At 44.9% G+C, this 27,507-nt stretch overlaps 1 protein-coding gene across 3 annotated transcripts in view; it reads right to left on the bottom strand.

The window, feature by feature from the left end:
• Positions 1–27,507, bottom strand: part of Wwox (WW domain containing oxidoreductase) — an 895,605-nt gene that overhangs the window by 440,286 nt on the left and 427,812 nt on the right. The window contains exon 9 of one of the 3 annotated variants that reach the window (XM_063246722.1): positions 1–27,507. This exon is cut by the window's left edge and continues 8,734 nt beyond it. The exons of the other annotated variants lie outside the window; for them this stretch is intronic. Within the exon in view, the coding sequence (XP_063102792.1) occupies positions 27,388–27,507 (120 nt within the window). The 3' untranslated portion in view covers positions 1–27,387. 3 annotated transcript variants of the gene reach the window in all.

The following is a 27,507-nucleotide window of genomic DNA, read 5'->3' as shown; positions in this document are numbered from 1 at the left end:
GGCAAGAGCAATGGGACAAGTGTGCCTGACCTGGGGGGACCAATGGCAATGTGACTGTACTATAATACATTTTTAAAATTCACCACCACTGGTTACTGCTGTGACCATACTAAACCATGTTATTCAAGAGTCGCTGGAAATGGCTTGTGGGAAGTGTTCAGAAAGGTTTGGAGATGTCACTTGAAAGAGTAGCCCTGGAACGGGTGGAGTCCAACAACCACTGTCGTCCTTCTTTCCACAGAAACCACCCAAGCTGGTCTTTCCAGGCAGGATTTCTATCAGCCTTCTGGTCTTCTGAGCTCTGACCAGAATCTCCCATACAGAACAGCCTAAGATGTTCCAGGTTTATTTTTTCAGGCAACATCTTCAAGGCTTTCCACACTCTTCTCACAAGCCATTCCTAGAGGTCCTTGTACAAACATGTTCAGATATGGTCATGGTAGTGATGCCACTCTTGGTACCAAATTCTGTCTTGATTGCTTTTGTCTGGTTGCTGGAACAAAATACCCAGCACATAGAATGAAGGAAGGAAAGGTTTATTTAGCTCACTTTTTCTTGAGGTCTCATTCCATGACCACCAAGGCAGAGTGTCATGGAACGGGGGCAACACTTCGGGGCAGCAGAGAGCAGAAGCAGTCAGAACAAAAGCAAGCCTCTTTTTCTCTCCTATATTGTGCACGGGTCACCTCCCTTCTCCAGGGAAGGTGTAGCACTCCTAAAATCTCCTTGACATTCTCTTGCACAGGGTGTTTACAAAGTAACCATAGCTTTCTGCTGAGTCTCATAGTTAACATTCTCATGTTGACACAATGCATCAACCATGACAATACCACACTCTACCTTATACATCACTTCCTTCGATTTAAATCAGTAGTTTGTCCCAATGATAAATGTAACAGTGGGTGCTTTGTGTTTTACTAACTTCTGTTATTCTTTTTAATGAACTTTTGAACCTGAGACTGTCTGTGTGGAAACTCTTGGATTTACTGTTACTGTGAGAAATCTTGGGCACACTAGGCTATCTGGAGAAATAAATTCTTAGTCTCAAAATCTGTGTAAGTCCAGGTAACGACCCACATATCAGATTAAATTTTGCCTGACCACATAGTACTGTACTAGAGATTGTACAATGGTATAAAATGACAATTCCTTAGGAACAGAAATCAATGCCAGTATGCAAAGTTCCTTAGATAGCTACATCATGTGCACCAAATAAAAGGTATTTTATACGACTGCAGGGTCCTGTTAAATAAATAGATCTGTTAAGCTAATAAAATATTGGCACAATAACAGTTTTCTGGTGTGTTTGCTAAATTGCCTTGACAAATCTGCAATCACAGGATTTGGAGTTTTCTAAACCTTAATGATTTGAACCTTCATAAGGGATATTTAAATTTTAATGTTCTTATTAAATACAGACTCTCCAAATGTGACTTTTTATAGGAACTTAATTTTTCTTTGTCGTAAAAGTTTGACTGCAATGTTTGCCTGTTTGCACTGAGAAACTAAGAAGTGATGATTTTAATGTTATACTCGTAAGCTTGACAGTTTTGATATTTGGGTAAGTGTTTTTATTAAACTGAACGTTTTGATCTTACAGATTTTGAAATATTAGGTTCTCATTTTAATTTGGTGGCAAAATTGCAGATATTTATCAAATATATATTTGTAAGATGAATTTCAATTATGTTAATTTTGAAATAATACATCTTCATAATCAAATTCTTCTGAATGACTTCTTCCAAGAATTCCACATAAAACTAAAAGAGAAATTTTGTACATTTGGTTTTATGTTCCTTCTTCAAAAACCACTGTGTTTTAAAATACTATTTGCTTTCAGATTATCAATTTAGAATTTCTTTAAAATTGAAAAATGTTTACCATAATGTTGATCACCTTGTATTATGTTTTTATATTATCTATTATGTCCACCCTTTTGACTTGACCGATTCTGTTCTGTTATGTCACATTTGGTTTTACTCTCTTCCAAAAAAGCAATAAGAACCGTGGGAGCAATGAAACCCAAAATGTGTAATAGTCATTGTACAAAAGAGAGGAAAAGAAAGTGCTCTAAACTATATAACTGCATGTATATTTAAGTGTATAAGATAGAAAATGATATCACAGAGTTTTATTGGATCATTGAACAGAACTGTTTGCAGTATCATTGTTGGAATTCCACTCTATAAGCTTTAGTTTTGTGACTTGAACAATTATTTCTAAGATGGCAATATGTAATCCATTAACTAGTGATTTCCTACTGCGCACTTTTTTCTTCTGTAAATCTGTATAACTTGTACCCCTTCACTGTTTTTTTTCTTTTCTCCTTAAATAAAAAAAAATTGAAAAATGTAAAAAAAAATAAAATAAAATAAAATTCACCACCACTGAATTTTTTGTTCAGTGCTACGGGGCACTCACTGACAATTCCACTGGCAGCAGGGGCGAGGCTGAGGGCACCGCCAGCATGAATTCGCCTCTGCTAATACTGCTGGGTGACAGTGTCAAGGAGGCTCACTGAGTCCCGTGTGCTGGGAAAGAAACCTGCATTTGAGAGAGGCTGAGGAACAGGACAAAGGCTGCAGTTAGCAGAGGATAGAGGCTGCTTTCCCGTCCTGACCTGCCAGACAACAACGAAGCCCTGTGACTTCTCCTGTGCGGTGTTTACACCACGTGCTGGCTGCTATGCTGCTCTCATACAGCTTCTCATCCGACACTTAACCGAGGGAAACAGAGAAGGTGCTCACCTGCGTGGAACACCACAGCACCACTGCGCCGCCGCCTGCGGGACGGAGATGATGAGGCCTGATGGCGGGAGGGTGTGGGGAAATACTGTTTTAACCTTGAATAAATTTAGTAAATAAACACACAACAATTCGATATTCAAAACCCTATGACAATTTTGCAAGGGACGTGTAATTTGGCAGGCAGTTGCATTCGAGGGCTAGAGATAGCATATAGACACTTACCTCCCTGCAACCCCCCTTGAAGCCCTTTGTTATGTCAATCCCTGGACATGGACACTGTCTCGGGAGAAGCTGTCTTCTGGTTTAAGTCTTAATGTACTACGGAGCCTTCTTGCAAACCTTAGAATGGGACAGGTCAGGAGAATTAAGTGCAAACTTTTATCTCTTCTTTTAAAATCTCCTTTCAATCACCAATCTCCCCAGCAAAGCACATGACCAAACAGTCCCATTAGGTAAGAGGCACAAAGCACGGACCGAACCCCCTGAATTAATGCACTTGCTGCTTGCTCCACAGCGGCCCTTCCCAAGATGACCTTGCCAATCAGCAGATCTTGTTTGGTCTGCATTTCTCAAAGACTCAAGGCCTTACTTGCGGCTGAAGGAATCTGCTTCGGTCTTCAAATGGACATCAAGATCAAACAGTGCCGTGGGTGAAATGAAATTTACCGACATATGCAGATCTGAAGAATGATTCTTTTAAAAAAAGCAAAGTACAATATCCCAACCTTGCAAAACAGGCTGCAAGAATAGTACATGTGAGCCGCGGACCTGGCTTCAGGTGTTCTGATGGTCAAACTAGGATCTCTCTGGGCCTTATGGTGGAAATAAGCAGTCAGGCTGGACCAGGTTGGGGCCTGGTAACACGTAAGCCCCAGATCTCAGTGTCTCACAGCCATGCACAGAAGCACAACTTACTTCTGTATGCCTGTCTTGGATCCAGCGAGGCTCTTATCTTGGTCTTTCTCCTGAGATCTACCTTGACAACGAAGCTGATATTCAGAATATTGCTGGTTACCATAGCAGAACGAAAGTAACTGCAGTATAACCCAGGCTAAGCTTTTCAGTCTCTGCCTCAAAGAGGTGCGTATCACTCCCACCCCACTTTCAGCCACACGGCAGGGAAAGACAGCCATGCCATGCGCTCAAGGGGAGAGAAAGTTCAGTAATTATGAACTGCCCTATAAATCCCACAATAGTAAAGTAAAACCACGATCACATGAAAAATTCCTTTCTCCAGGGTCCCAACAATGTAAGGACCAGGATGGGGAGGCCAGATTATGCCAGACCCCTCACGCCACCTGGGAAACACGTCCCCCTGCCCAGTACCCCGGTAACCAGGAGCACTGCAGAAAGCTCCACAGGGCTCCACATGTCCCCATCACGTTTACCTAATAGATGACCCTACCGATTCCCATTGGCAGCCCTCTGTAGTGTAATGAACAGGATGCGGGCTGATGAATGCAGCCACCGCACAGAAAACGTCAGTTCTTTCATTAAGCAAAGCTTCCCAAGTTCATTGTATTGAACCGGGGTTTAGGCTATTAGGCTGACACATGACAGAGCCAATTCGACTCACATTGTAAGTGCCTATTCATGTTTGGCAAATTCTGTGTTACGCACATGCACACGTTTAGAATTGGACTCTTTTTGCCTGTGACTTTTTTCCCTTGAAATCTATTTTCCTATTTTTACTTGGTAATAATTATGGAAAATCCCACTTTAGTAACTGAGCCTCAAGAAGCCTAATTTAGAGCGTGCGCCATGCATCACCACGCAGAGTTCTATCCACTGGCTGCCTGGCAGGCCTCTTCTTCCCGGAGGCCCTGAGACTGACATACGGGGTTCAGCTGCAAAACAGAAAATAATCAAATATTTGGGTGCAGAGTTTGACACAGTCGGCTCTTCGCTCTGCTCACATTCTAAAAGAGAGACATTTACAAGCTCGGAATCCCTGCTGGTGAAGGAGATGCGAGCAAAGGCGTCATTCTGGGAAACAGGCTGGGAAGGAGCCGGCTGACCACGGAGGGGGCTCAGGGAACCCATGGTCGGGTGTGCTGGTCCTTTCTCCCCAGCCTGCCACCTGTGGAACTGGTGGCAGCTCCATCATGCCTATACAGGTGCCCTCGGGTGGCCAGGCTGTTGATGGCCACTAGGGCGCAGACGTGAAGAGTTAGGGGCTTGTGGTCCCGGACACAGAGTCAGGGCAACCTACAACTGCAAGCATGGTCCTGGAATCCACTTCTATTACTGTCACTTGGTGTCAGTGCCTATATTGGTCTTACAGACTCCAGACACCCAACACAGCCCACAGCTTCTGCTCCTGCCTTTATCATCTGCAAGTAGGCATCTTTTTAAAAGCGTGAGACTCTATCATCTGCTTACTTAACACTTCCAATGGCTTTTACTTCAATTACAAAGAAGTCATGACTTCTTTCTTGGGATTTACAACCTGTGGCTGCCCACCCTTCAGTCTCTCCGCCTACCATTCCTCTGGGCTAGAAACAGTGGCTGCTTCCTCTCTCAGGGCCTTTGCACTTATCTCTGCTGGGAATTTCTTTGTTGACATGTTTGTAGGACTGTCAGCACTCAAGGTGCAATGCAAAAGTCCTCTCCTTGAAACACATTCCAATCACATATATAATCACTGTCCAGTTCCTTTTTCTCTTTTTATTTGAAATAATATAAAACTTTGAAGCCACTTCCCTGGTGCTATGGATACCATTGTCATAGCAAGTCATAAAAAGCTACTGGAAATGAAAATATAAGCCCATATTATAATTTGTTCATGGATATTCATATCAGCATTATTCATAATAACAAGAATACAGAAGCGACTCTGTGAAATGCTCATAGCAGCCATTATTTGTAATAGCCAGAGATGTGCAAATGTTCACACAGCAATATCATTCATAACAGTCACAAAGTGGAGACAATATGAATGGATGAATGGTAAACAAAATGTGATACATCTATAGAACGGGGTATTATTTGGCTGTAAGAAGAAATGAAATACACATACTACAACATGAATGAACCTTGAAAACATTATACTAAGCAAAAGAGCCAATTACAAAAGGCCATGTATGGGCCCATTAATAGCAATTTCCCAGACTAGAAAACGAGTGATTACCAGAGGCTGGGGTAAGAATATGGAGTAACCCTAATGCAGACAGGGTTTATTTGGGGGTGATGAAAATGCTCTGGAATGGCTAGGATGCTTGTGCACCTTAGTGAATATACTAAAAACCCTTTGATTGTCCCCTATAGAAAGGACAGTGCTGCAGTGTTGAACTGTATCTCAATAAAAAAGCAGTGGGATGTGACTTCCAAGACTAATTTCAAAAAAGATTCCAGCCTCTGAGTTTCTCTCCCTTTCTCACTCGGAACAGAAGCTGGCTACCATGCTGTGAGTCACCTTTTGGAGAGGCCTATGTGGCAAAACCCAGCAGCCATAGCCAGCAATGAACCAAGGTTCCAGGCCAACAACCTCTGAAAATGTGGATCTGCCCACGCGCTGTGGCATGAGGTGAGCAGAGCCTCCCCAGGCCAGTCCTGCCAGGACTGCAGCCCCTGACCGCAGCCTGAGAAGGACGCTGCCCGACGCCCCTCCCTTCTCAGCCTCATCTCAGCTGAGAGGACAATGCACGCTACTTTCGGGTAGAGGGGAAGATTATCCAGGTCACACAGCCTCCCACAGTGCTTCTGTTCTCTGCATTTTGTAGTACTGTCTTATCCAGCCCTGAATCCTTGGGACTGATCCCCAGCACGTGATGTTAAATTCAGAATAGGTGTTTGGTAGAGTTTTCAAGAACAGAGCAAAGACTTTTCATATTGTTTTTTCTTCAAAGGGCCAGAAAGGCTCTCAAGGAGAGAGAACTGGAACAAATGACAGCATCAAGGGCATGGATGTCTCATCCCGTGCACTTATGCAGATGAAATTCTGAACAAGACTCTCAGAGAACTGTGGTGAACTTGCCATCAGGCACTCTATGTAGGAACAAGAGGAGGTTGTAAGATTTGGCCTTGGCTGGACCAACATTAGACATACAGTATAATGATAATATATGGTGAATATTTAAATTTAAATAATTTATTACAGTAACAGACACACTGTCATTTTCTTGCCACTTTCTGAAGCAGTTCTGAAAGTTTTCTTTCATATCTTTAGTTAAACTGTAGTACCTGCCTTGATGTCTTCAATTACTGGGGGCCTGGCCAAGATCCCCAATCTCGCAAACAAGTGTACAGTGGAGGCTTAAATAAATGAGACCAGAGGTATGATTTTAGGGCTCCAGGAGGATCAAAACCCTTTAACAGAGTTCGAGACTCTGGGGGGCTAGACAAGGAACATTACTGGGCAGCCCGTATGTATTTAGTTTTTCAAACAAGGAAGGGGTGAGAGTGGAAAACTCAAGAAACTGAGCAGGATCTTGGGAGTGGTTCAAAGACTTCCAAATAACAGATTACATTAATTTAGGAGAACTATTTTATGTTAATTTAGGGTAAGTGTCTTAGGATGAGATCTCCATGTTGCATTTCACTACAGGAGTGAGAGGCCTGCACTTACAGTCTCTACCTTGTTAAATGGGGGTGAAGCCAGGTGTCTTCAGCTTTGGCCTCATCTTGCCCTTTGAGGCGTCTCTCTTCTCGGTTGGCCATGCCCTGGCCATGCCACAGCACTGCATGCGTGTTCAATTTCCAGTTTCAATTACTTCCCACATTCAATCAATTCAGAATGGTTAACCTGGATCATTTTCACTTTGGGGAAGAGCTGGAGATTACAGTGGCAGATCTAGTGACTGAGGGTGGAGGGGACACAGCCTAATGTTTTCCGGGGAGAGCCTTTCTGCAGAATGGCACTCCACAATAGCACGGACCATATTTTTTACCATACTTTGTAAAGGCACTCAGGAAAGAGGACTTCCAGAACTGCTTCAGAAAGTGGCAAGAAGGATGGGATGAAGCAAGTTAGAAGTGACAGGCGGAGTGTTAATGGGGAGATTAATGGTAATGTGTCCTGTGCTGTAATTTTGGTTTTTAATGTCATTTTAAAATTCACTGTATTCCCCCCACCCCCATATGTATTGGCCAACCTTAGCGTAGCCCCTGCTGTGGCTGTCTGTGAAGCACTCGGTCCTAATATTCTGCAAAGCGCTATGTCAGGACATCAATTACTATTAATAAAAGATGACATCAGTCCACATACAATTCACGCTGTCCCTCCTGGAACCTCTCCCCTGCCACACACACACACACACACACACACACACACACACACACACACAGAGCCCCGGTCCTTTTCCTTCCTCTTCTGCACATCTCTTTCAAGAGAGATTTATTACAGGGTTGTCAACACAAGCCTACCTTTACGGAAAAAGATAAAAATACGAAACACCTTACAAGAAGACGCCGTGGCGAAAGCTAAATCATAAATGTTTGATAAGGAATGGTCAAATCCAGACAAATAACTGCTCAACCCCACTTTGTATTAAGCAGATAAAGTCATACAGAAAATCAATGTGATGTACTGAAAGGGGAAAACACGGGTAGGCTTGGTGATCAGGCTACACACTGTTATGAAATGGTTGCTTCGGAAGAACCTTACAATTATGAGAGCTCCATTTGTTTTAAAAAGTGGGGTGCTAATTGCTGACTTGCTAAACACATCAATAGCATTTGAGTCCTTTCTGCTGTGAGTGGAGATAACTTGTGGGGTGACACAGACATCTGTGTGTGTAAACACTGAAGAGAAAACTGTGTAATCCTTTCAGATGACTAGTTAGCAATTCTTGGGAAGTCTTTACTCCAGCATTTCCGCTACCAGGAAGTCTTTCTCTTGACACCCTTTCTCTCATAGACAACAGGCGTGTGGAGAAGCACAGGTAATAGCAAAATGTGACTTAAAAGCCTGTCCACAGAGGGATGAATAGGCCAATTACAGGACATCCAGGTGACGGGACATTATGTAGCCATAGCACATTAGGAGGTCTAGCAACACTCACTGCCACTAAATAATCTCCAAGCCACTGTTAAATTAAAACAGCAAGGCAATGAACAACATTTATTCAATAATGTGTTGTGTGCATTTTTAAATGGCTATGCATACTTGTTTTGTTTATTTTGTTTTGCCCTTGTTGTTGTTTTAAGGATTGCTGGGGATCAAAGCCAAATCCTTGAGCAGACTGAGCAAGCACTGTACCACTCAACTGCCCGTCAAGCCCAGCTGGGGATCTGATGGTAGGTTTATGTAACATTCCTGGGAAAATCTATGGTACAGTTTGAATGGTGACTTCCTTTGAAGAGGAGTTTGGAAATGAGGGAACTCTTATTGTCCAGTCTTATGGAGAGATTGAAAGTTTTACCGAGAGCTTCTATATCTTTAATCACTTTTTTTTTTTTCCTGCCTAGTGTGGGGGGAAGCCCGCGTGGTAAGCAATAAACAGCCCAAGGACAAAACAGAACAAGGTAAAAACCTTCCAGGACTCCTAAGCTTGCCTTAGTGCATGAGTCACCTGCTAAGTACTGAATCTCCATACAAGACCTCTCTCAGTGAAACCAGAGAGTCTGTGTTAAGTGGCCTACTCCATGCTCAGGAGAAATACCAATGTCTCCAATTTCCTTTTGGGTCCCCCAGCCCAGGCCAGAGCTTCCCAAACACACCGAACCTGTTCCTTTGGTGGAGTGGAATCTTTCCTGTGCACAGGTGCATTTTAGAGATGGGCTCCTGGGGGACAGGCTATGTCCACCACTTACTCTTAAGACAATCACCTCCTCCAGCTGATGGCAGTATTTTATACAATCCGCCATTATTTTATTTTATTTTTTTTAAGACCCAGTTTGCAATTGCAACCAGATGGGGAAAGGTTCTCTGAAATAAAGACACTAAAAGCTTGAAAGAGCAAGCACTTAACCTGAGATCAACATCTAGGCTGTCACATGGGTGAGTGATGTGTTTGCTTTGAGGTGAAAAAACAGGAAATGAAGATCAATTAACAAGGCACCAATGAACCTAAAATTACTTGACTTTATTAGACACTAACGGTGTGATACATTCCCTACAGGGAGGGCTCTGGGGAGGAGAAAAGAGCAGCTAAAGAGCGCTTGAGCACTCCTTTGCTCTTCTAGAGTCAGGGGAGAAGAGGCACACTGTAGGTCTAAAAAAGAAGAGGGACTTATCAAAATGAAAATGTTTTTCTCAATTTATCTCTGACAAAACGCTTTCCATCTTCATGGAGGCGAAGATGTGAACACTTGCCATTTCTCTAATACTTCTGGCACAGGAAAAGCGGATGGGAGGCTCCTTTGAGAAAATAAACAGAGCTCTCCTGACCCACCTAGCCTTAGAAATCAAAGTGGGGCTCTGCCAACCAAGTATACTTCACAAATGTCTGAAAACTCACTCAAATGATATCTGGAAAGTTTTCATTGTTGTTATTTCCCTTACATTGCACTTCTGATCAGAAATCTCAAATTTTAGGGTCCACCAGGATTCCCCACAGGGCTTCTTAAAACCCCAGTGTCTCTGTTGGTGTCCTGGGACGGGGCCTGAGCATGGTCTGCTGAGTTCCTGGGCGGTGGGGGGGGGGGGCCCTGAGGGTGAAGGAGCACACGCTGGGGACACCAGTGCAGAGCTCTGAACTTGGACCGTGGAACCAGAGCAGGTTCGGTGCCTGGCTCATTTATCTCTGTGGTCATCTCCATGATCCCGGCTCTGATCCTTTAGTGTAAAAGGGGCTAAAAGTATCAAGTGCTTGTCCCGGGGTGAGCAGCATCCCCCTCAAATGCACATCTACCTTCGCATGCCATCTTCCTTGGCAACAGGGCAGTGCCATGAGTGAAGGTAAAGTGAGGCTGGACACAAAGAGGCAGCAGAGACAGAGACCCACAGAGGGAGACATGGGCAGGGACTAGTGTCCTGCAGCTGCAGCCAAAGCCAAGCTCAGGACACATGACAGCTGCAAGAAGCGAGGCCAGGGCAGGGAGCCTGTGCTTGCTCCGAGCCCTGGAGGAAATCCTACAGAGCCCTGGCACCTGGAAATGCGAGGGACTAAAGTGCCATTGCTTTGGGCCACCTGTTTGTGGCACAGGGTTACTGCCTCCCCAGGAAGCCTATACACTGCCCCGTGGGATTCTTGGGCGGGTTACATTAGTGACTGCACAGCAAGGGTTTAGAGTGGGGCCCGATGCATGATGAACATGATTTAAATAGCAGTTCCTGTTATCATTCCAGCCTTAGTAAAACTTTTCTGTTTCATTATTTTGGTAATAGAATAGTAGAAATAATGATTTTTCGTGGAATAAAAATCTATAGTGTAGCGAACAACCCTAAGTAAAGGTCATCTACCTGGGTGATTTGGTACTCCAGGGGTGTGTGGCAACAGTGCCATTATTTTTGGTGTTTCAGGACTTGGGGGAGGAGGGAGGTGATGCTACTGCCATCAACGGATGGAGCCGTGATATTGCTCAATGCCTTGTATAGCACAGGTCGTCCCTGCACAACACTGTAGAGGCTGAGAAATTCTAGGGCCAAGTGAAAAATCAAAATCACCCGAGGCTGCTTCCCAGGAGATAAGCCACGCAGTTTATCCATCACCAAACTATTTTTCCCAAATACAATGATCCTCACCAATCTCCTACACTGCTCCCATGTTAGTAATAATAAAAAGTTAATAAGAATAAAAAAATAACAACTACACAACAAAAATCTGGAGTGAAGCCGGCTTCTAGAAGCGAGCCTCCACAGGCCTGTGTGCACCTCCCATCCTGGAACCCCCAAGGCAGCCTCCATCTCCATAGGAACTATGTCTGGGGAAACTGAGGACAAGCTGCAAACTAGCAGGGGCCAGACCGCCAAGGGCAGAGGGTATATGCACTGTTGGGGTGGGGGGCGGTGGCTACTTCAACCCAGCTGGGGTCACATTTGACTTAAGGGCAGAGGTGAGTCTGGATTGAGCCTGTCACTTCTGCCTTGTTCTCTTTAGTGACATCAGTGTACACCATCAAGACAGGGAGTCACCAGGACTCTGTCATCATGGGACATGATACAGGGTGCCAGGCCAAAGAGTCAGGAAGCGCAAGCGCCTCTGTGGCTGGGAGAGGCACAGGGAAGATGCTTTGAATCCAGGGGAGCCCAGAGGGTGGACAGCAGAGTGAAGCTCCTGTGTTGACTCAGGAAGAGAAAACCAGAACCAGACAAAGACAGTGAAGATGGTGGCACGGATGGACTCTCTGCAGCCAAAATGAGAAACCCTGGGATGGACGGGGGTGGGGAGCATGTCTAACAGGGCCACCTGGTGCTGGGCCTCGCCACTGGATACGCGGTGATGGCCTCATTTCTAGTTGGAAAGCACTGGATAGCATTTTGTGCCTTCCAGAGTTAAGTGAAGATGTAAACGCAGAGGGGAGACAGACTCCTCAACTATCTTCAAAGGCTTAGGACTGCAGAAGCAGGGCAGGACCAGAGGCCATGACTGTCACAGACTTGTGTCTATGGCTTTTCCCTAAATGTCCACCTGCTCCTCATGCTCATCGTATCCAATGCTCACCTGTCCTTCGGTGTCAGGTAATCTGTCAGAGAAGTCTGGCTCTTGGCTTTGGAAGAGCTGTTTATAAGAGCAGCCAAGATGATGCACTGAGGAGTGTGTGGTGGCTCCCAGAGCGGACAGAAAAGGAAAATGCATGTTGGAGGTGTTGACCCCTGAAAGAGCCCATTAGACGGTCTGCACATGGCTGATGAGGGGGAGACGGAGGCACAGAGCTTTGGTCCTCCCTTTAACATGCACACATACAGGCGTACACACACACATGCACCAAAAGTCATAAAAACACAAAGAGAAACAGCACGGCAAGACTTTTTCTCACAGTGGACTGATAATTTTGCCCCTCCTTTTTAACTAAATAAGTCAGGTAGCGGAATAAATAGAATCAATCACACACCCCAACCAAACGTATCTTTGATGATAAACTCAGATCCAACTCTAATTCTTTTTTTTTAATTAAAACTACGGTGTTTCCTAGAGCTGTCCATTTTGGAGTTCCAGACACACAACGATAAGCAGACTCAGATCCAGAGATTTCAGGACCCTGGGAGAAGGAGCACAGCCCACAGAGTCCCTGGAAGCCAAGCCTGCAGCAACCCAATCGAGTCTAACTTCTAAATAAGGCTTCGAATCACAGATTTGTTTACTTTCATTTGGTGATAATTGTTCGCAGCAGAACATATCAGAAAATTCTATAATAGGAACCACAGCCAGGAAATAGTAAATAATTAATCACCCTCCCTCCCAGCCTCTTGCATCTCTGTTGATATAAATGACCGTATAATTCCAAACCCAATTATCACTACTTAGCCGTTCCATTTTGTAGTTAAAACCCCACAAAATTAAAGTGCATCAATTGTTAATGGTAATAGACCAGACAAGGGATTAAAGATTATTTTAATGTTTATTTCCTGTCAAGAGATCTTTTGGCAGGAAACACTACAGACAAAAGGCTGCACATTCAGATGAGATTCATATATTTAAATCTTCTTACTTCTAAAAACATTACGGATATAATTACTTGTTTAATTTACTTGTTCCCTCAAGATACAGGCTGAGGAGATCAAGCCAACTTATTACATCAAGTTCTCAGAAAAGCGAGGCGTGGTCTGCAGCACTTTAGAAGCTTTTGTCCAAGAAATTGAATCAAATTTAGAGGCCAAAGCCCACTCCCTTGAGAGGCTGGGGGAAGCAGAGGCAGAGAACAGAAAGGAAGGTGCAAGACCAGAGTTCAAGTCTCAGCCCAGCAGCCAGGGCCGGAGGGAATCAGTGAGGCTCAGCTGGAATCTCAGTTGTTGGTGACATGAGATGGGCAGGGACTACAGTGCAGAGTAAGGTTTTGAATGACAATAATGAGAAAGTGACAGAAGACCTGAGGACGGCCTCTGGTTAGACCAAAGTAGTTTGCAAGGCCAAAGGCAGACACAGATGTTCTGATGGGATGGGTCATATGGTTGAGATATCAGTGTTTAATCTTCTTCAAGCACCCTGACAAATACACCCACACACACACACACACACACACACACACACACACACACAAACACAATGAAATAATTTACAACTGCAGCATGCAGGAGACCTTAGGACCCACTTAATAAATGCTGATCCATTTCTAAAGTCAAGACAACAATAAAGCAAATTCCACATCATTTGCTTAGAATTTGAGTTAAGAAAAGTTAAGAGATTTTATACTATATGCATATTTTTATATAATGTGATACATTTTATAAATGTGGGATAAATAGATATGAAAAAATATGTAATTGCTCACATGAAAATACTATTCACTTCCTGAGGAAAACAGAATCTGGAAGGAACTTGGGGCCCTGCTCCAGGGTCCAGTTTATAGTTTACCTGTTAATGCTCTTCCAGCTTCTTTAGAATGCAAGTACCATGAAGGTTGCTGTTTGTTTGTTTGAATTTTATTTGAAAGAAGTAAAATACAACAGAACAAAATAGAATAAAGCCAACTAAGATCGTACAGTGAAGTTGGTACAGCACTTCACAGCAGGGTACCGGGATAACAGTAATAGGTATCACAGTATATTTCGTTGTCTTTATAATAGTTGTCTTTCAATCACATATATCAAAATAAAATGAAATACAGAACATTATAGAACGTATCAAAACAGAATATTGAATAGAGCAGTACCATTAATCAGAATAGAGCAAAACAATAACTAAAAATATTTGCCTTCAAAGAGATGGTAGAAGGAAATCCCCCTTATTTGCTATGGTCAACCTCCCAGGAGATGCTCAGATTTCTGGTTCCCATTTGCTAATGGGGGGACAGGAGAAGCGGGGTAGGGGAAGTGGGATGTTTGACTCTCGGCCGCGCACCAGTAGGCTCACTATTGCTTAGCAGGGAGGCAGGCTGCTTGCTTGGTTTCCCAGCGTATAGTGTATGTTCCGATCCCCCCATTCCCAAGCCTCATGTCCTGGACACGGTCAAATCCAGCATTTGTGATTGGTTCATTGTCTAGCACTGGGGCTGGTGGTGTGAGTGCTACACGCCCTGGGGATGGAGCCAGCATACAGGGTAACAGCAGGAAGAAGGCGTGTCTTCTCTGTTTTGCCTGGTTCCCGCTTTGCTGCAGGGGCGGCCATGAACTGCTGCCCCTCAGCCAGGTCATTTTGCCTTGGAGCCAGTACGGACTGAAACCTCCAACGTGTAAGAAACAAACCTTCCTTCCCTAACTTGGGCGCCAAGTATTTTGTCTGAACCATGAGAGAGAAAAGTAACTAAGACAAAAGTAGAGAGATACTGTCTAGTTCGTGCTTCAAAATCTTACTAACACTTAAAATACAGTCCAGTACACAGTAGGTACTTAATACAAATTCCTGATATGAATAAATAGTAATGACAGTAAATGTATGATGGTTTTCCTTTTTAAAAAGGGACTTATTGCTCCTAATTCTCACACCAACATATTAACTTCACTGGCTAACAAGGAATCTGCAAACTACCAGGTTGGGAGACTCCATCTAAATCAGAGATCCAGGTGAAGGACCAAAGCCATCTTCAACTCCCGATTTCTCTCTCTAAATCCTGGGCTCCTCCTCCATCACCACTCTAAGCCTCTGAGTTTCTCTCTGCCTGGCCTGTGGAAAGACACATTGCTCTAAGTAGACAGGAGGGACTTACAAAGGTTTATGTAATGGTTTGGGTTTTAACCCAGATCTTTCCTCAGCTGTCTGATTCCCAAGTCCAACCTCTCTGACACTGAGGGAGGCTGTCATGGTTAGGGATGCTGCAGCTATGCTCCTCGGTCCTGCTCTGGGGGTTGCCATGGCTTCAGGATGCTATACCTATGCTCCTCAGTCCTGCTCTGGGCTCAACATCTGCTCTGCTGGCAGAAGGAGTGGCAGGGGACAAGCCCTGGGAGCATGAGCTGGCTCTGCTGAAGTCCAAGCATGGCGTCCTTGGTGGAAACTGGGCACCTCCACGCATGGAACAGGTTAAGGCAAAAGTTCATCCCCAGCCTTGGGGATGAGCACAAAGGGTAGGAGCTGGCATCTGTCCAGGCCACCTCTGATCCTGTTTAACAATCTGCTCACACTTCCAGAGACCTGCATGGCTTCCCACCTCCAGGGGACTTGTTCTCCTGCCAGAGTAAAACACTGAATAGCTGCTTGTATTCAACCTGACAGCCACAGATATTTAAGAGTCTAACTCAATCGTTACATCTTTTCTGTAGATACAAAGCACCAGAGCATTGCGGCACCTCAGGGCTCTCTCTCATTGTCCTGTTTAAGTATGCTGGGGATGTGCGTGCAGGAAATAGGGCAGTTTAAGGAAAAATGGTGCACAGTAGTCCCACGCAGGTGCTTATGATGTAAGAAACTTTTGCAAGTTCCTGATACCAACTGAGGGATGCCAAGTACCTGTGCCTGGGGGTGGGGGTCCAACCTCCTTCATGAACATGATAGCTGAACAGATGGGCAATGGCTTCAGCAGTCAAGGGGCCATAAATTGAATTCAAGAAAAGCCAAATTCCTGTCACTCCTGGGGTTATGGGTTCCTCCATTAAGGCAAATCTTAGTGCTTTAAGGGTTTAGGATACAAGCTCAGCAGCTAAGCTACCCTTTTTCCCCACTCTATTTTCAATGGAAGAGATGCTACACAGTCGATGGTGTAAACTGAAATTTCCTGTCCATATCAGTGTGGCTGGCTCACAAGACCCCAGAGTGGAGTGATGGTAGACCAGCTGAGATTTGTGAGATGCAAGAGGCATGCCATAGAAACCCATTCCCTAACCTTTCACCATGCATGAAATTTACTGTGAATGGAATGCCTAAAAGTCCATGTTGGCCTCTGATTTAAAACTATTAAATCTGGTTTCCTGAGAACACCTCAATTATAATAAATACATCACTATGACGACAAATGCTAATGATACCATCAAGGACTAAGGTGAACAACCTTTACGTGAAAAATGTATTTGCTTGTGGATGTCCTGAATTCATGCAGCTGAGCCTTAGCTTTGGGCTGAGTCATGGCGCAAATATCAGGCTCCTAAAGCAAAGGCGGATGTCACATCCTGGTGGACAGTAGTTGGAGGCAGGGTACTGGGACACAGTTTCAGACGGGTGACAAAACTAGATCTGTGCTCATACGGAATGCGGGTTTATCCAGTGTATGCAATTTAAGAGAGAAACTGTATTTTTGCAGATATGAGCATGCTTTTCTAAAAAAGAGAATGCTAAGCAGATATGCATACGTTTTCATCTTCAAAGTATATCCTGAAGAAATTAGAGAAACACGATGGCCATTGTGTGCAGTAATCTATTTTTTTAAAAAATGAGATGCCTTTTATGCAGTTTAGTCAGTCTTCCTTTTTTCAATCTAGATTCATCCTTCTGTTCATCTCCTCTGTCCCCTTTTCCTCCTTCCTCAGATGTTTTTCCAATCCTACCAGCATTCAGCTGCTGTGAGAGACATATAAATAAAATTAAGTAAGAGTGATAGATAGGAGGGATGGATTGAAATGGTGGCCAAGGTTTTAAACTCAATCATAGACCTTAATTTTGATGCTGCTTCTCTTGCTGTTGCTTATAAGTTTGGGAAGCCAAGGTCATTTGATCTGTTTATGGGTTCATTTACCAGGCCTGTAAAATCTGGGCATTTGTGCAGTTTTCCTAAGTTTTAAATGAGATGATGTGTGAACCTAACTAGTATATCATAAATACTTAACATTAAAAAAAAAGTGGTAACAATAACTTCAACAGAGGTCAAAAGTGGGAAAAGCCACAAATGAAGGTCAGAAAATAAAGGAAGAAGGAAGGATTAGGAAAGATCAAGGTCATAGTATGTGGAAAGAGGAAGAGCCCTGTGGGGGTGGGGTAAAGAAGGACAAATTAGTACAGAAATAAACAAAGGCCATCCAATAAGAACAGAGGCCATTTACTCAAAGCTTGCTATCTCCAGGCAGCCAGCACCATCATCAGCATTTGGAAAGAATGGAATGCCAGGAGGGCAAGAGGAAGTTTGATAGTGAAAGATGGCAGAGTGGTATTCTCCATCCAGAGACCATCTGCATGAGGAGGCTGAGGCTGAGGGGCTGGAAGTGTTACTCCCTAAAGGACCAGTCTGGGAGGCACATGGCCCTTCTCTGGTTGGTACCAAGCTGTGAGCTCAGATGTTGCTGACTAAGTCCTGGCCAGCCGGGTTGATTCTTCCTGAGTTGCAATTTAACTTCTCTGATTGGCTGCTTGACAACTGATGTTAGAGTTCCCTGGATTCCATCTCTCTTTGTGCCTAGTGACCTGCTGACACCAGAGCCACCCACAAAGAGGACTGTGATGAGAATCTGTCCCAGAGCATAGGCCAGCAGGCAGGGGGCACAGGGAAAGGAAAGCCTTCATCACTGATTCCTATGCCAAGGGCAGCAGATCTCAGAGCCCCCACACAGCCTAGAAGCCCATTCCCTGCCACCACAGGCCTTTGTATAGGGATATGTGTGAATTAGAGAGGAAAAAGGTGCTTTGACACCCTGCAGAAATAGCCATTTTTCATAGGACTCCAGGGAGGCAGTAATTTATTCAGTCATCTTTCAACATAATTCCTGTCTGACTGATTTTCTTTCTGGCTTCATCTTCTCCAAGGTGGCACACACCTGTTCTGGGTGAATAAGTGTGGGGTACAGATAAGAGGGTTCAAGGAGCCAGCTGAATAATGGAAAAGACTAAGCTAAAGCAAACGAAAAGAAAAGCTCACCATTGATATAAAATTTCTGCCAAAGGGATTACTAATGTTACTTTTTTACAAAAAAAAAAAAAATAGCAATAAAAACCACTTCCTAGTTGTTGGGAAAAAGAACAGGGATCCCCCAAAGGCAGAAATATGCTATTTAATACAACCAGCCTTAGCTAGTACATTTCTGATGTTGATTTTAGACATTCCTGGTGGGTCCGTGTAAACCAACCAGGTGATATCCAGATTAAGGTGTAGTCTAAGGTGTCAATGCACTAAAACTTAGTACATACTCAGGAGAAATATATCGCTGGTATTTAATGCAATTGTGGGGGTAAATGCCCACCCTCATTTGAAGGTGGCAGGAGAAGGTGAAATGGGGAGATAAGGCTGCACTCAGGGGCTGGGATACCGAGGATGTCCCTTTTCTTGTCTAATGGATCCACAGGTGATTGGCAGTGATTCATTCCACTGTATACCAAAAAGAGGCTACCACTGCAGAACCGTGTGCTAATTCAGGTACTGATGTAAACCTGTGCAAAGACCAAAGAAATTTGAGAAGTCACCCAGTCTCCAAAGTGGGGAAAGGTAAGCAAGACTGAAAGCAGTTAGTTTTGATCGGTCCCTGCTGTCTGGCTAGTGCTCACTCCCGTGGTGAGGTGTTTCGGTTTCCTTTGTTCAGAGTCCTCCCATGCTCCTCATTCACCTGTCCCTGAGCATCACAGCAGGTGACTTTCACATCACTACCCCTGGCTGACTCAAGGATGTGACCCAACTAGGTCACCAAGCTCAACTCCAGGCTGGGCTTTACGAGTTTCCTGGCTATTCTTCAAAGCAGGAAGTTCCTCAGCAACAAAGGGAAGAGACCAACTCTCATGGTGTCTTTTTGTTTGCCTGGGTCCAGCAGAGCCTGAAACAGTTACGTCTCTAGAGTTTTCTCTTGCCTAGGAGCATACATGTTCCTTCACTTTCCACCCTATTCTATACTTTTCCTCCGCAAGCTGAAGGAGTTTTCTCACTCAGTACCAAGATGGCCTGAGGGGGACAGGGAAGTTCATTTTAGCTAAGGGGAGATAAAAAGAAGGAGGTGCTGGGCATGGTCTCTGCCCTCAGAGAGTCTATGTCTAGATCTACATAAAAAGAAAAAGCAAGTAAATAAAAAGAAAATGTGACATACATAAGCTGTGATGTATGTGGATTACAAAGCTAAGGAAAAAAGGACTGTGGTGGAAGACAGAGGGACATTACCTTCATTAGGTAGGGCACAGCAGTAGGCAGAATTATGGCACCAAAGGATGCCATGTTCAACCCCCTAGGAGCTGAGAATAGGTTTCTCTGTGTGGCCAAGGGGACTTTACAAAGCCAAGCTACAGTTCTGAGGTCATGCTGAACTGTTCAGGAGAGCCCAATGGAAGCACAGAGCACCAAAAGATAGAGAAGAGAAACACGATGGGTAGAGTCAAAGAAGGATTTTAAGGTACAACTTCAACTGTGGCAGAGAGGGCTATGGGTCAAGGCTACTCCTAGAAAATGCAGGCAAACACTTCATCTTTGGGAGCCACCTGGATCCATCCTTGTCAGTTGTGTGATCTTAGCTTGGTGAAAACTTCTGGAGTTTCTGACCTCCAGAACCATAGGAAAATAGATTCCTGTTATTTAAGCTAGGGATACCCAGCTATGGTCTGTGCCCTGTTATAGGCCAGACCACACAGCAGGAGGTGAGCAGCCAGACAGGGTTGCCGAGTCATCATTTACAGGCCCTCCTCACCCCTCACATCACTGATTCAGCTCTGTCTCCTGGCAGATTAGCAGCAGTACGAGATTCTCAAAGGAGTGCGAATCCTGCTGTGAACTGTGCATGGCAGGGTCTAGGACTCCTGTCCTCGTTTTGTAGTCTGTGGAAAACTTGTCTTTCCTAAAACCAGCTCCTGATGCAAGTCAGGTGGGGGAATGTGGGTTGAATGTGTTCATGAGGGAGCTGTAGTTTGTATGTCTCACAGACAAGTGACTTGAGCCACCAGCGATACATGCATGACTGTCCCATTAAGCAGCATGGGACACTCACCCTGGGCAATAATAGCCACCTGATGGGAAGGTCATGCACGTACCACTAGCGATTCAAATCAGCAGGAACGTGTTTTGTCACCAATTTGTGATTATTTGTCATGGCAGCAACAGGAAACTAAGATAGACTCTCAGCAGGTCTCATTTTTATGAGAGGTAAAGGACAAGAAGCAAGGTGCCAAAACAAGGGAGGAAAAGAGATGATGGCAGGTTCAGGCAGTGCCCAGAGGCCCCAGGCCAGGCTCTGTCACCTGCTGAGTGCAGCCAGCACCCCACTGTGGCTGGGACATGAACTGCTTCACATCTGGAGAAGAAATTGAAGAAGTTTAAACATCCCATGTTATCCAATTTTCAAGGAAACAAAGCCCTTTTTAATGATTTTCTTGATTGTGACTCATGAAATATGATCAAAGCTCACCCACATATTAATGATTACAACCATGAGAAACCCCAGAAAGTGCATTTTCTTTGGTAATCCCTCTTTATATTCCTAATACGCACCCCGGGTTTTCCTGATGCATCTTGTTATTCTGTCCTGCAGTACCTTCCCAGCCCTGACCTATAATAGATACTAAATAAGTAACTATTGGATAAACACGCCCATGTGTTTGGTTTGAAAACACACTCCCTGATGCTATATCTCTGCCATGACCTGCGCTCCAAAGTTACCCTAGAAATAATTAAAATGTTCAGTTAGTTGCATAGAGAAAGAAAGTGACACACGCAGGGGTGACCATTTCTCTGTGGGCACTGCCCATTAGGTCAGAAGCTTGGGGATAGGCAGGAGACAGGGAGGAGCAGCGATGTTTTTATAGAATGTTATTAAGATATCAAATGCACCGGAGGTTACTAATTACGGCAACTGCCTCATGCTGAGAAGAAAATATTTTTTTTTGGAGCGGGGCTGGCCCCTATACCCCTCCAGCTGCTGAGCAAGCAAAGAACGATATGAATAAACTCCACAGGCACAAGAAGTCCAGGGCTTCCTTTTAAATCAGTTCCTAGAAGGCAAGGAACCAGTATATCATAGTGAGACAATCATTTATAATGGGACCATTATTAGGAGCCGAGATATAAAAATCGTACACGAAACAGCCTTATAAGCAGATTCAGTGCGTGGCTGATTAACCTCCCTATCCTGCTGGGGGCTGGACGGCCCAGGGGATGGTAATGAGAAGTGGAAGTCATTTGCCTCGAGGTCACTGGTTTTAAGCTGGACACGTTAGATGGGGCCTAATCGCTACTCATGGGTGACTTGGCAGAGCCCTGCTGGGGACACAGAAAGGAGGGTTCGAGGCTTGGTATTACTAGCTGTGGATACTTGTGCTGGTCACAGATTCTCCTGCAGCCTCAGTTTCGCCCTTTGGAAAACCTTGTCAAGGTTGATTTTGTTTTGTTAGATACACAGGCATTAGCTGGGGCCCCAATGCTAAATGGGATGTTCTGTGAAGTTTTACACTCAGAAAATTTCAGATTTTTGGACTAAGAATGCTCAACCAATGCTACTATGAGGAATAATTTTAGGGTTTTACATCCAAGTGGATGAGTTCCATAGTTTGAACCCAGCCAGCAAGGAATGCAAAATTGGGTTAATTAATACACTGTTTCCCAACCCAAAGGACTGGGCAGAATTAGGAAAGTGTTAATTTTCGTTCCCCTGTGACTGAGCATGCCTCATGACCAGCATACCCTTGGTATGGACCTACAGCCTCTATGGAAGCCAAACAAATAGTGGTCATGGAGTGACCGCAACTTTCTAGACAGCAAAAGCCCGCTGCAAGCAGTTGGGGATGCAGCCTCCTTGAGTGCCACCCCCACAGGTGGCTGGTCCTAACAAACAGTGGGAGAACAGTGAGTTTAAACAGCATTGAGTTTGACCTGGTGCACACACACAGCACTCAGAAAAGTCTGTATGTTCCATCAAGAGTGAAATGAAGGCAGGAATCGCAAAGCAGAAGAAGCAAAGAGAAAGTTTTAAGCAAAAAATAAAGAAGTCTGCACGATGGGACAGAAAGAGCAAGTTGGTAACTGACTCTCTGAGTTCAAATCCTGCCTCAGGCTCCCAGCCCTTTCCTGCCTCCCCTCAAGTCCCTGTACCCAGCCTTCCCATCCATTTCTTTCACCTTGAAATAAAATAGCTCAATACCTTCTTGACCTTCTTGAAAACAGGATGCTATAGAATAGGTATTTAAAAGTTACCTCTTGATTTAGATTTCCATTCCAAATATATATTATGGGAATCATTAATTTAATTGAAGTGTTTTGGTTAAATGGGGAGAAACTGAGGGTTATTGTGGGGCCAGGAGGTTTTGGACACGTGGACGTCACGCCCAATTTAGTAAAGCATTTAAGTGTTAACTCTCCAATAAACGGGTTGTTGTTTTTCTTCTTTTCCTCACTTCCCCCTCCCCTTCTGCACTTTCCAAGGACTTCAGGCACTTGATGAAGAGGGAAGAATAATCCCTTCTTTAGTGTCTGTGATCAAGATCTATTTGGCAACCCACTCCTCTAATACCAGCCTGTGCAGAGAAATAATTTTGGCTCCCCGTTAATTTGAGTATTGAACTGAAATTCTGCAGCTGCTTTCTGCCAAGCCTGAAAGCAGAAATTAATTTCAATGACCCAGGCGAGTGGAGGGGAGCTTTGTCAGGTAATTAGTCTTCGTCTTTTGCTACTCAGGGTCTATCACTGTGTTAATCCATACATAAACCCAGGCATTCCAGGAGTCGCTGGCAATCTTCGGGGCTGTTTAACTACCTCTAGCTTGGGCGCACCACAGCAGGGCAGTGGCAGGGAAAGGAAGGCTCCAGGATCTCTTTCATGTTTCCTTCCTCCTACCTATTTCAGGCCTGCAGAATGAATGCGGCTGATTTACATGTTCTTTCTCCTGTTTGATTGAGTCTGCCTTTGATTAAGTGGAGCTTGGGGTGGGAGAAAATGGGGGGAGAGGGCTCCCACTCCTGCCGCTTTCTGACTTGCCAATTTATTAATGAAAGAGGCTCCGATATTGATAGCCCTGACACTACAAGCGCAGCAATTAAAGGGTATGTCCTTCCAGGCTTCTAATTAAAAAGGAGGCTTTTTCTACCCAGGATGAGTCCTATTGTCATATTTGCATTTGATCCTGGCTTGGTTTTGGGGCTCTCTTTCCCTGCCCTTCCTTTTGGGAGAATCTCTAGGGAGAAACTTAGACCTGAGAAAAATAACACACGGTGTGCAAGGCTTTGTTCTCAATGGGGGTCACTATGAAATCTAAGCAAAAGAATGGTTTTTGGAGAAGGCAGCTACTTGCAAAACCCAGTTTGTTTGCCTCTATCTGGCTCCCAAACAATTTTCTGGGTTCCACACCTTTAACCTTGAAGGAATGGGGGTGAGAAATTAAATAGCAGCAGGAGGATTTTCTCAGTTCCTGCCACAGCACTGGTAATCTCTAGGCACAGCTCACCCAGCAGCTCCGTTACACAGGTGAACCAAAGTGACACATGGCCCCGGGAAGTTCTGCCACTGCTGGTTCTTTCTCACCCAGTGTCCTTCTTCCCTCAACAGCTACCTATTACCCCAAAGTCCCCAGGGCCAGGAAGTTCCTTCAGACAGGGAAGCAGGAGAGGTGCAGAACACAGGAACCAGGGGGTCTGCGCCCCATGTGAAGAGAAGCCTGACTTTCTGGTGCCTTGTGTCAATTCTGATGCCAGAAATTTGGCCCAGAGGTGCCAACTTTAATGCCTCTGAAATTCAAAGGCATTAAGTAAGGCCTAGAAATCTGGACCTTACGGGAAAACATTTCTTATATAGCAGTGACAATTACCAAAGACCTAAAAACATCATCTTGCATCCAGGTAGTACACACCTGCAGCTTTCCACCTGCTTCCTTAGAATTGCTCACACCCATTTTTCTCACCATTTAACAGTTTTAACTTTGAGCCCCTCGCATAAATGAAAATGAACCAGCTTTGTCTGCTGGCTTGGTCGTGTAACTGTACTAGCTGAGGCTCGCAGGGAATGAAACTGCCTAGCACTGTGTAAGAAGGAAACAGACTGCTCTTGAACATTTTTTCTGCTCTATGCACTCTGGTTTTCTCATCTGAAAAATGGGAACATAACTCTGATGAGATGAGGTTTCCTAGGATGCAAGGCAAGGAAAAGCTGTGCCCAGTGCCTGCCCTGAGTAAGGACCAGCTCGCTCTGCTTCCCTGCCTGCAGCTCACTGATGCTGAGGTCCAACAGGCCTGGGAAATGAGGAAGCTCCCCACCTTGGCCTGGGTGTCCAGCTGAACAGCCTCGAGTTTTCAGGTTTCCACGTGTCCTATTTTATGGCTGCCCAAATCACAGCAGCGCCTGCATTGGATAGCAGGATGGTCTTGTAGCTTTGCTTTTCTACCTCAGAAGTCAGTTTCTATCTGTCCCCCATAGGTCTGCCAGGAGGTTTTAAAGGGAGGCAGTCTTGATCCTGGGAGGCACAGGGCACTCACTCCGCAGAGGAACAAATTCTCCTGGTGTAGACGCCTATCGCACAGGTATCTGCTAAGTTCTTTTCTCTACATGTTTCAGATTAAAGTTTGGAAATGGAAAAAAAAAAAAAAAAACTCCTTTGCATCTTCACAGGAGCTATAACTGTAAAATTCCCAGCTCTTTCGGATTTTACTGTGAATTCCTAGAAATGATAATATTCGACCAATGGAAAGTCCTAATGGTGCTTTGTTGGGATCCGAAGTGTTCTGCCTTGCCACTGACTCCCTCCTGCCCCTCCCCCTGCTGCTGAGGGCACAGTGGAGAACTCAGGAGCATTAGTCTGGTGTCAAGTGGTGCTGCTCTCCACATTCTATGGGAGTCAATTGCAATTAACAAGGCCATTCAGAAAAGGCAGGTACAGGCCAGACAAAGGTGCACAGACAGATCTTATCAGGGCCCAAGGCCACAGGCTGGGCCTTTCAGATGCAGCTTGCATAGAAAAAAAAGAAAAAACTACGGTAGTGCAGGGATGGGGGGTGGGGGGGATGACCCAGGGAAAAGAGGAAGGACAGGAGTGGGGCAAGCCTGAGATGTTTAAAGGACGCACTGCAGACCCCTGGGTTTGCCTGTCAGGTTCAGACCCACACACACCTAGGAAGCTGGAGCCAGCTGTCCTAAAAGAACACAAGAGCATCTTTGGGAGCAAGAAAGAAAGAGGTGGGTCCCTGCAGCAAGCACTCTGGGGCTAGTCGAATGTGGCCCAGACCCAGAACAGGCGGCGCGAGACTGCTGTCCAGCCAGTGGGCCCGGCACAGGGGCTTCTTTGCCCACACAGAAGAGCTCTACAGGGAAGCACCTCTCTCACTTAGATGGGCACATGGGTCCCTTCTAAGCTGTTAAGTGGGCCCTTGGGAGAGTAGCACTCAGGCCACATGTGCCCCCCATGTCTCCTCCGAGGTACTTCAATTTATTTTCAAACAGAAGGCCTTAAACAACTACACACTTGGCTCTGCGCCAGTAACCAAGGAGCAGCCAGAAAAACCATCTCCGCAGCCTTTCCTTTGTTGCTGGGCTCTGACACTGATGTCAGGGGCTAAGAAGTGCTAAGGGACCTGACTCAAATGCCAGGCAGGCCCCTGATGGGAAAGAGAAGCATGCACTGCTCAGACTGGGCACATTCTTAAAACACTCACCAAGACCATAGGGAGCAGAACCACCGCCCCAGAGAGGCTGCAAGTACCAGCTTGAAAGTGGCAGACGGTGGGGTGGTATCAACGTGAGCTATGTATTTTATTTTATTTTATTTTATTTTATTTTATTTTATTTTATTTTATTTTTTAATCCGTTCAGTTTCCTTGACATGCTGCAGAAGGGCAGGGGCTAGGGAGCTTGAGCCACACTTCTGTCCAGAACTTGGAGGACAAAGGAAATATTTCTAAACCCTGAGAAGCCCTACAGCCAGATGAAGAATTTAGCTAAAACCAGCCCCTCAGATTGGTAATAGGGATGCATTTTAAATAGCCCAGCCAAAGGCAGCACCTGGAGAACCAGCCCAGTGACCAGCAGTGGAATACTTGTCGGTCTTTTTCCAGAAACAGATGCACGACTCAGGTAGGCAGGCAGACCCTGCTCCAGCTCTACTTCCCCAGCTAATCTGCTCGTTTTTATTTATGCACGTCAGTGACAGAGCACTTACATCTCAGAATGCCAGAAACCCCAGGCTAAAGAAAAAATCCATTAGTTAAAAATTCTTCCAGTTCTCATGCAGCAAGAGACAAGAGCGTCACTACTCCTAAGCAAAAGGTCCAAGACTGATGGGTGAGAATGGCAACCACTCCCATTTTCTGTTGCAAAGAGAAAATAATGCCCAGCAAAACTTCATTAAGTTGGTATCGGCTTATTCAAAAGAGATTATCATTTGCAGTGACTATTCCCTAATCAACTGGATGCCTCTACTGTAATCTTCCTTAACACTCAAAGTCTGATGATTAAATATATTAATATATCAGAGAGGCCACTCTTGGTTTACTGCACAAGGCATTTTGCCACAGGGTCTCAAAGGCATCCACGGGGGTCGTCAACACATAGTAGGTGTTCGATAACCCTAAGATCCCTCCCCCTGGATTTTGTATTATCAAAGTTTTAATCTGGTTTATAACATGTCCAATCCTGACAAATAATAGCATCGATTCCATTTTAATATACTACCTTTTATTAAACCGGAGCCATATACTCTAACAGCGAGGGTCTGTCCACGGCACTGTAATCACCGCTGCAGCACAGATGTCTCTCCCAGGAAAACAGGGGCGCTGTGTGGCTGAAGGATAGGAAGTGTCCAGCCGTCCACCTTCGCGTGCGTGGGATGAGTTACTGGATCACATTACCAACGCAATTAGGCCGGGCTTCCTCTGTGCTTCCGCAGCGACCTCTCAGCTCTCAAAATATGAGGCGTTTTCCTCTGTGACCTGGTTTCCAAAGTATCTTTTTCCACCATAGTGGCACCCACAGAGGC

This window comes from Cavia porcellus, unplaced genomic scaffold (assembly GCF_034190915.1).
Source record: "Cavia porcellus strain 051 isolate PalLab524CR breed Dunkin Hartley unplaced genomic scaffold, mCavPor4.1 scaffold_4, whole genome shotgun sequence".
Taxonomy (NCBI): domain Eukaryota; kingdom Metazoa; phylum Chordata; class Mammalia; order Rodentia; family Caviidae; genus Cavia; species Cavia porcellus.
This window is presented reverse-complemented; position numbering and strand designations above follow the sequence as displayed.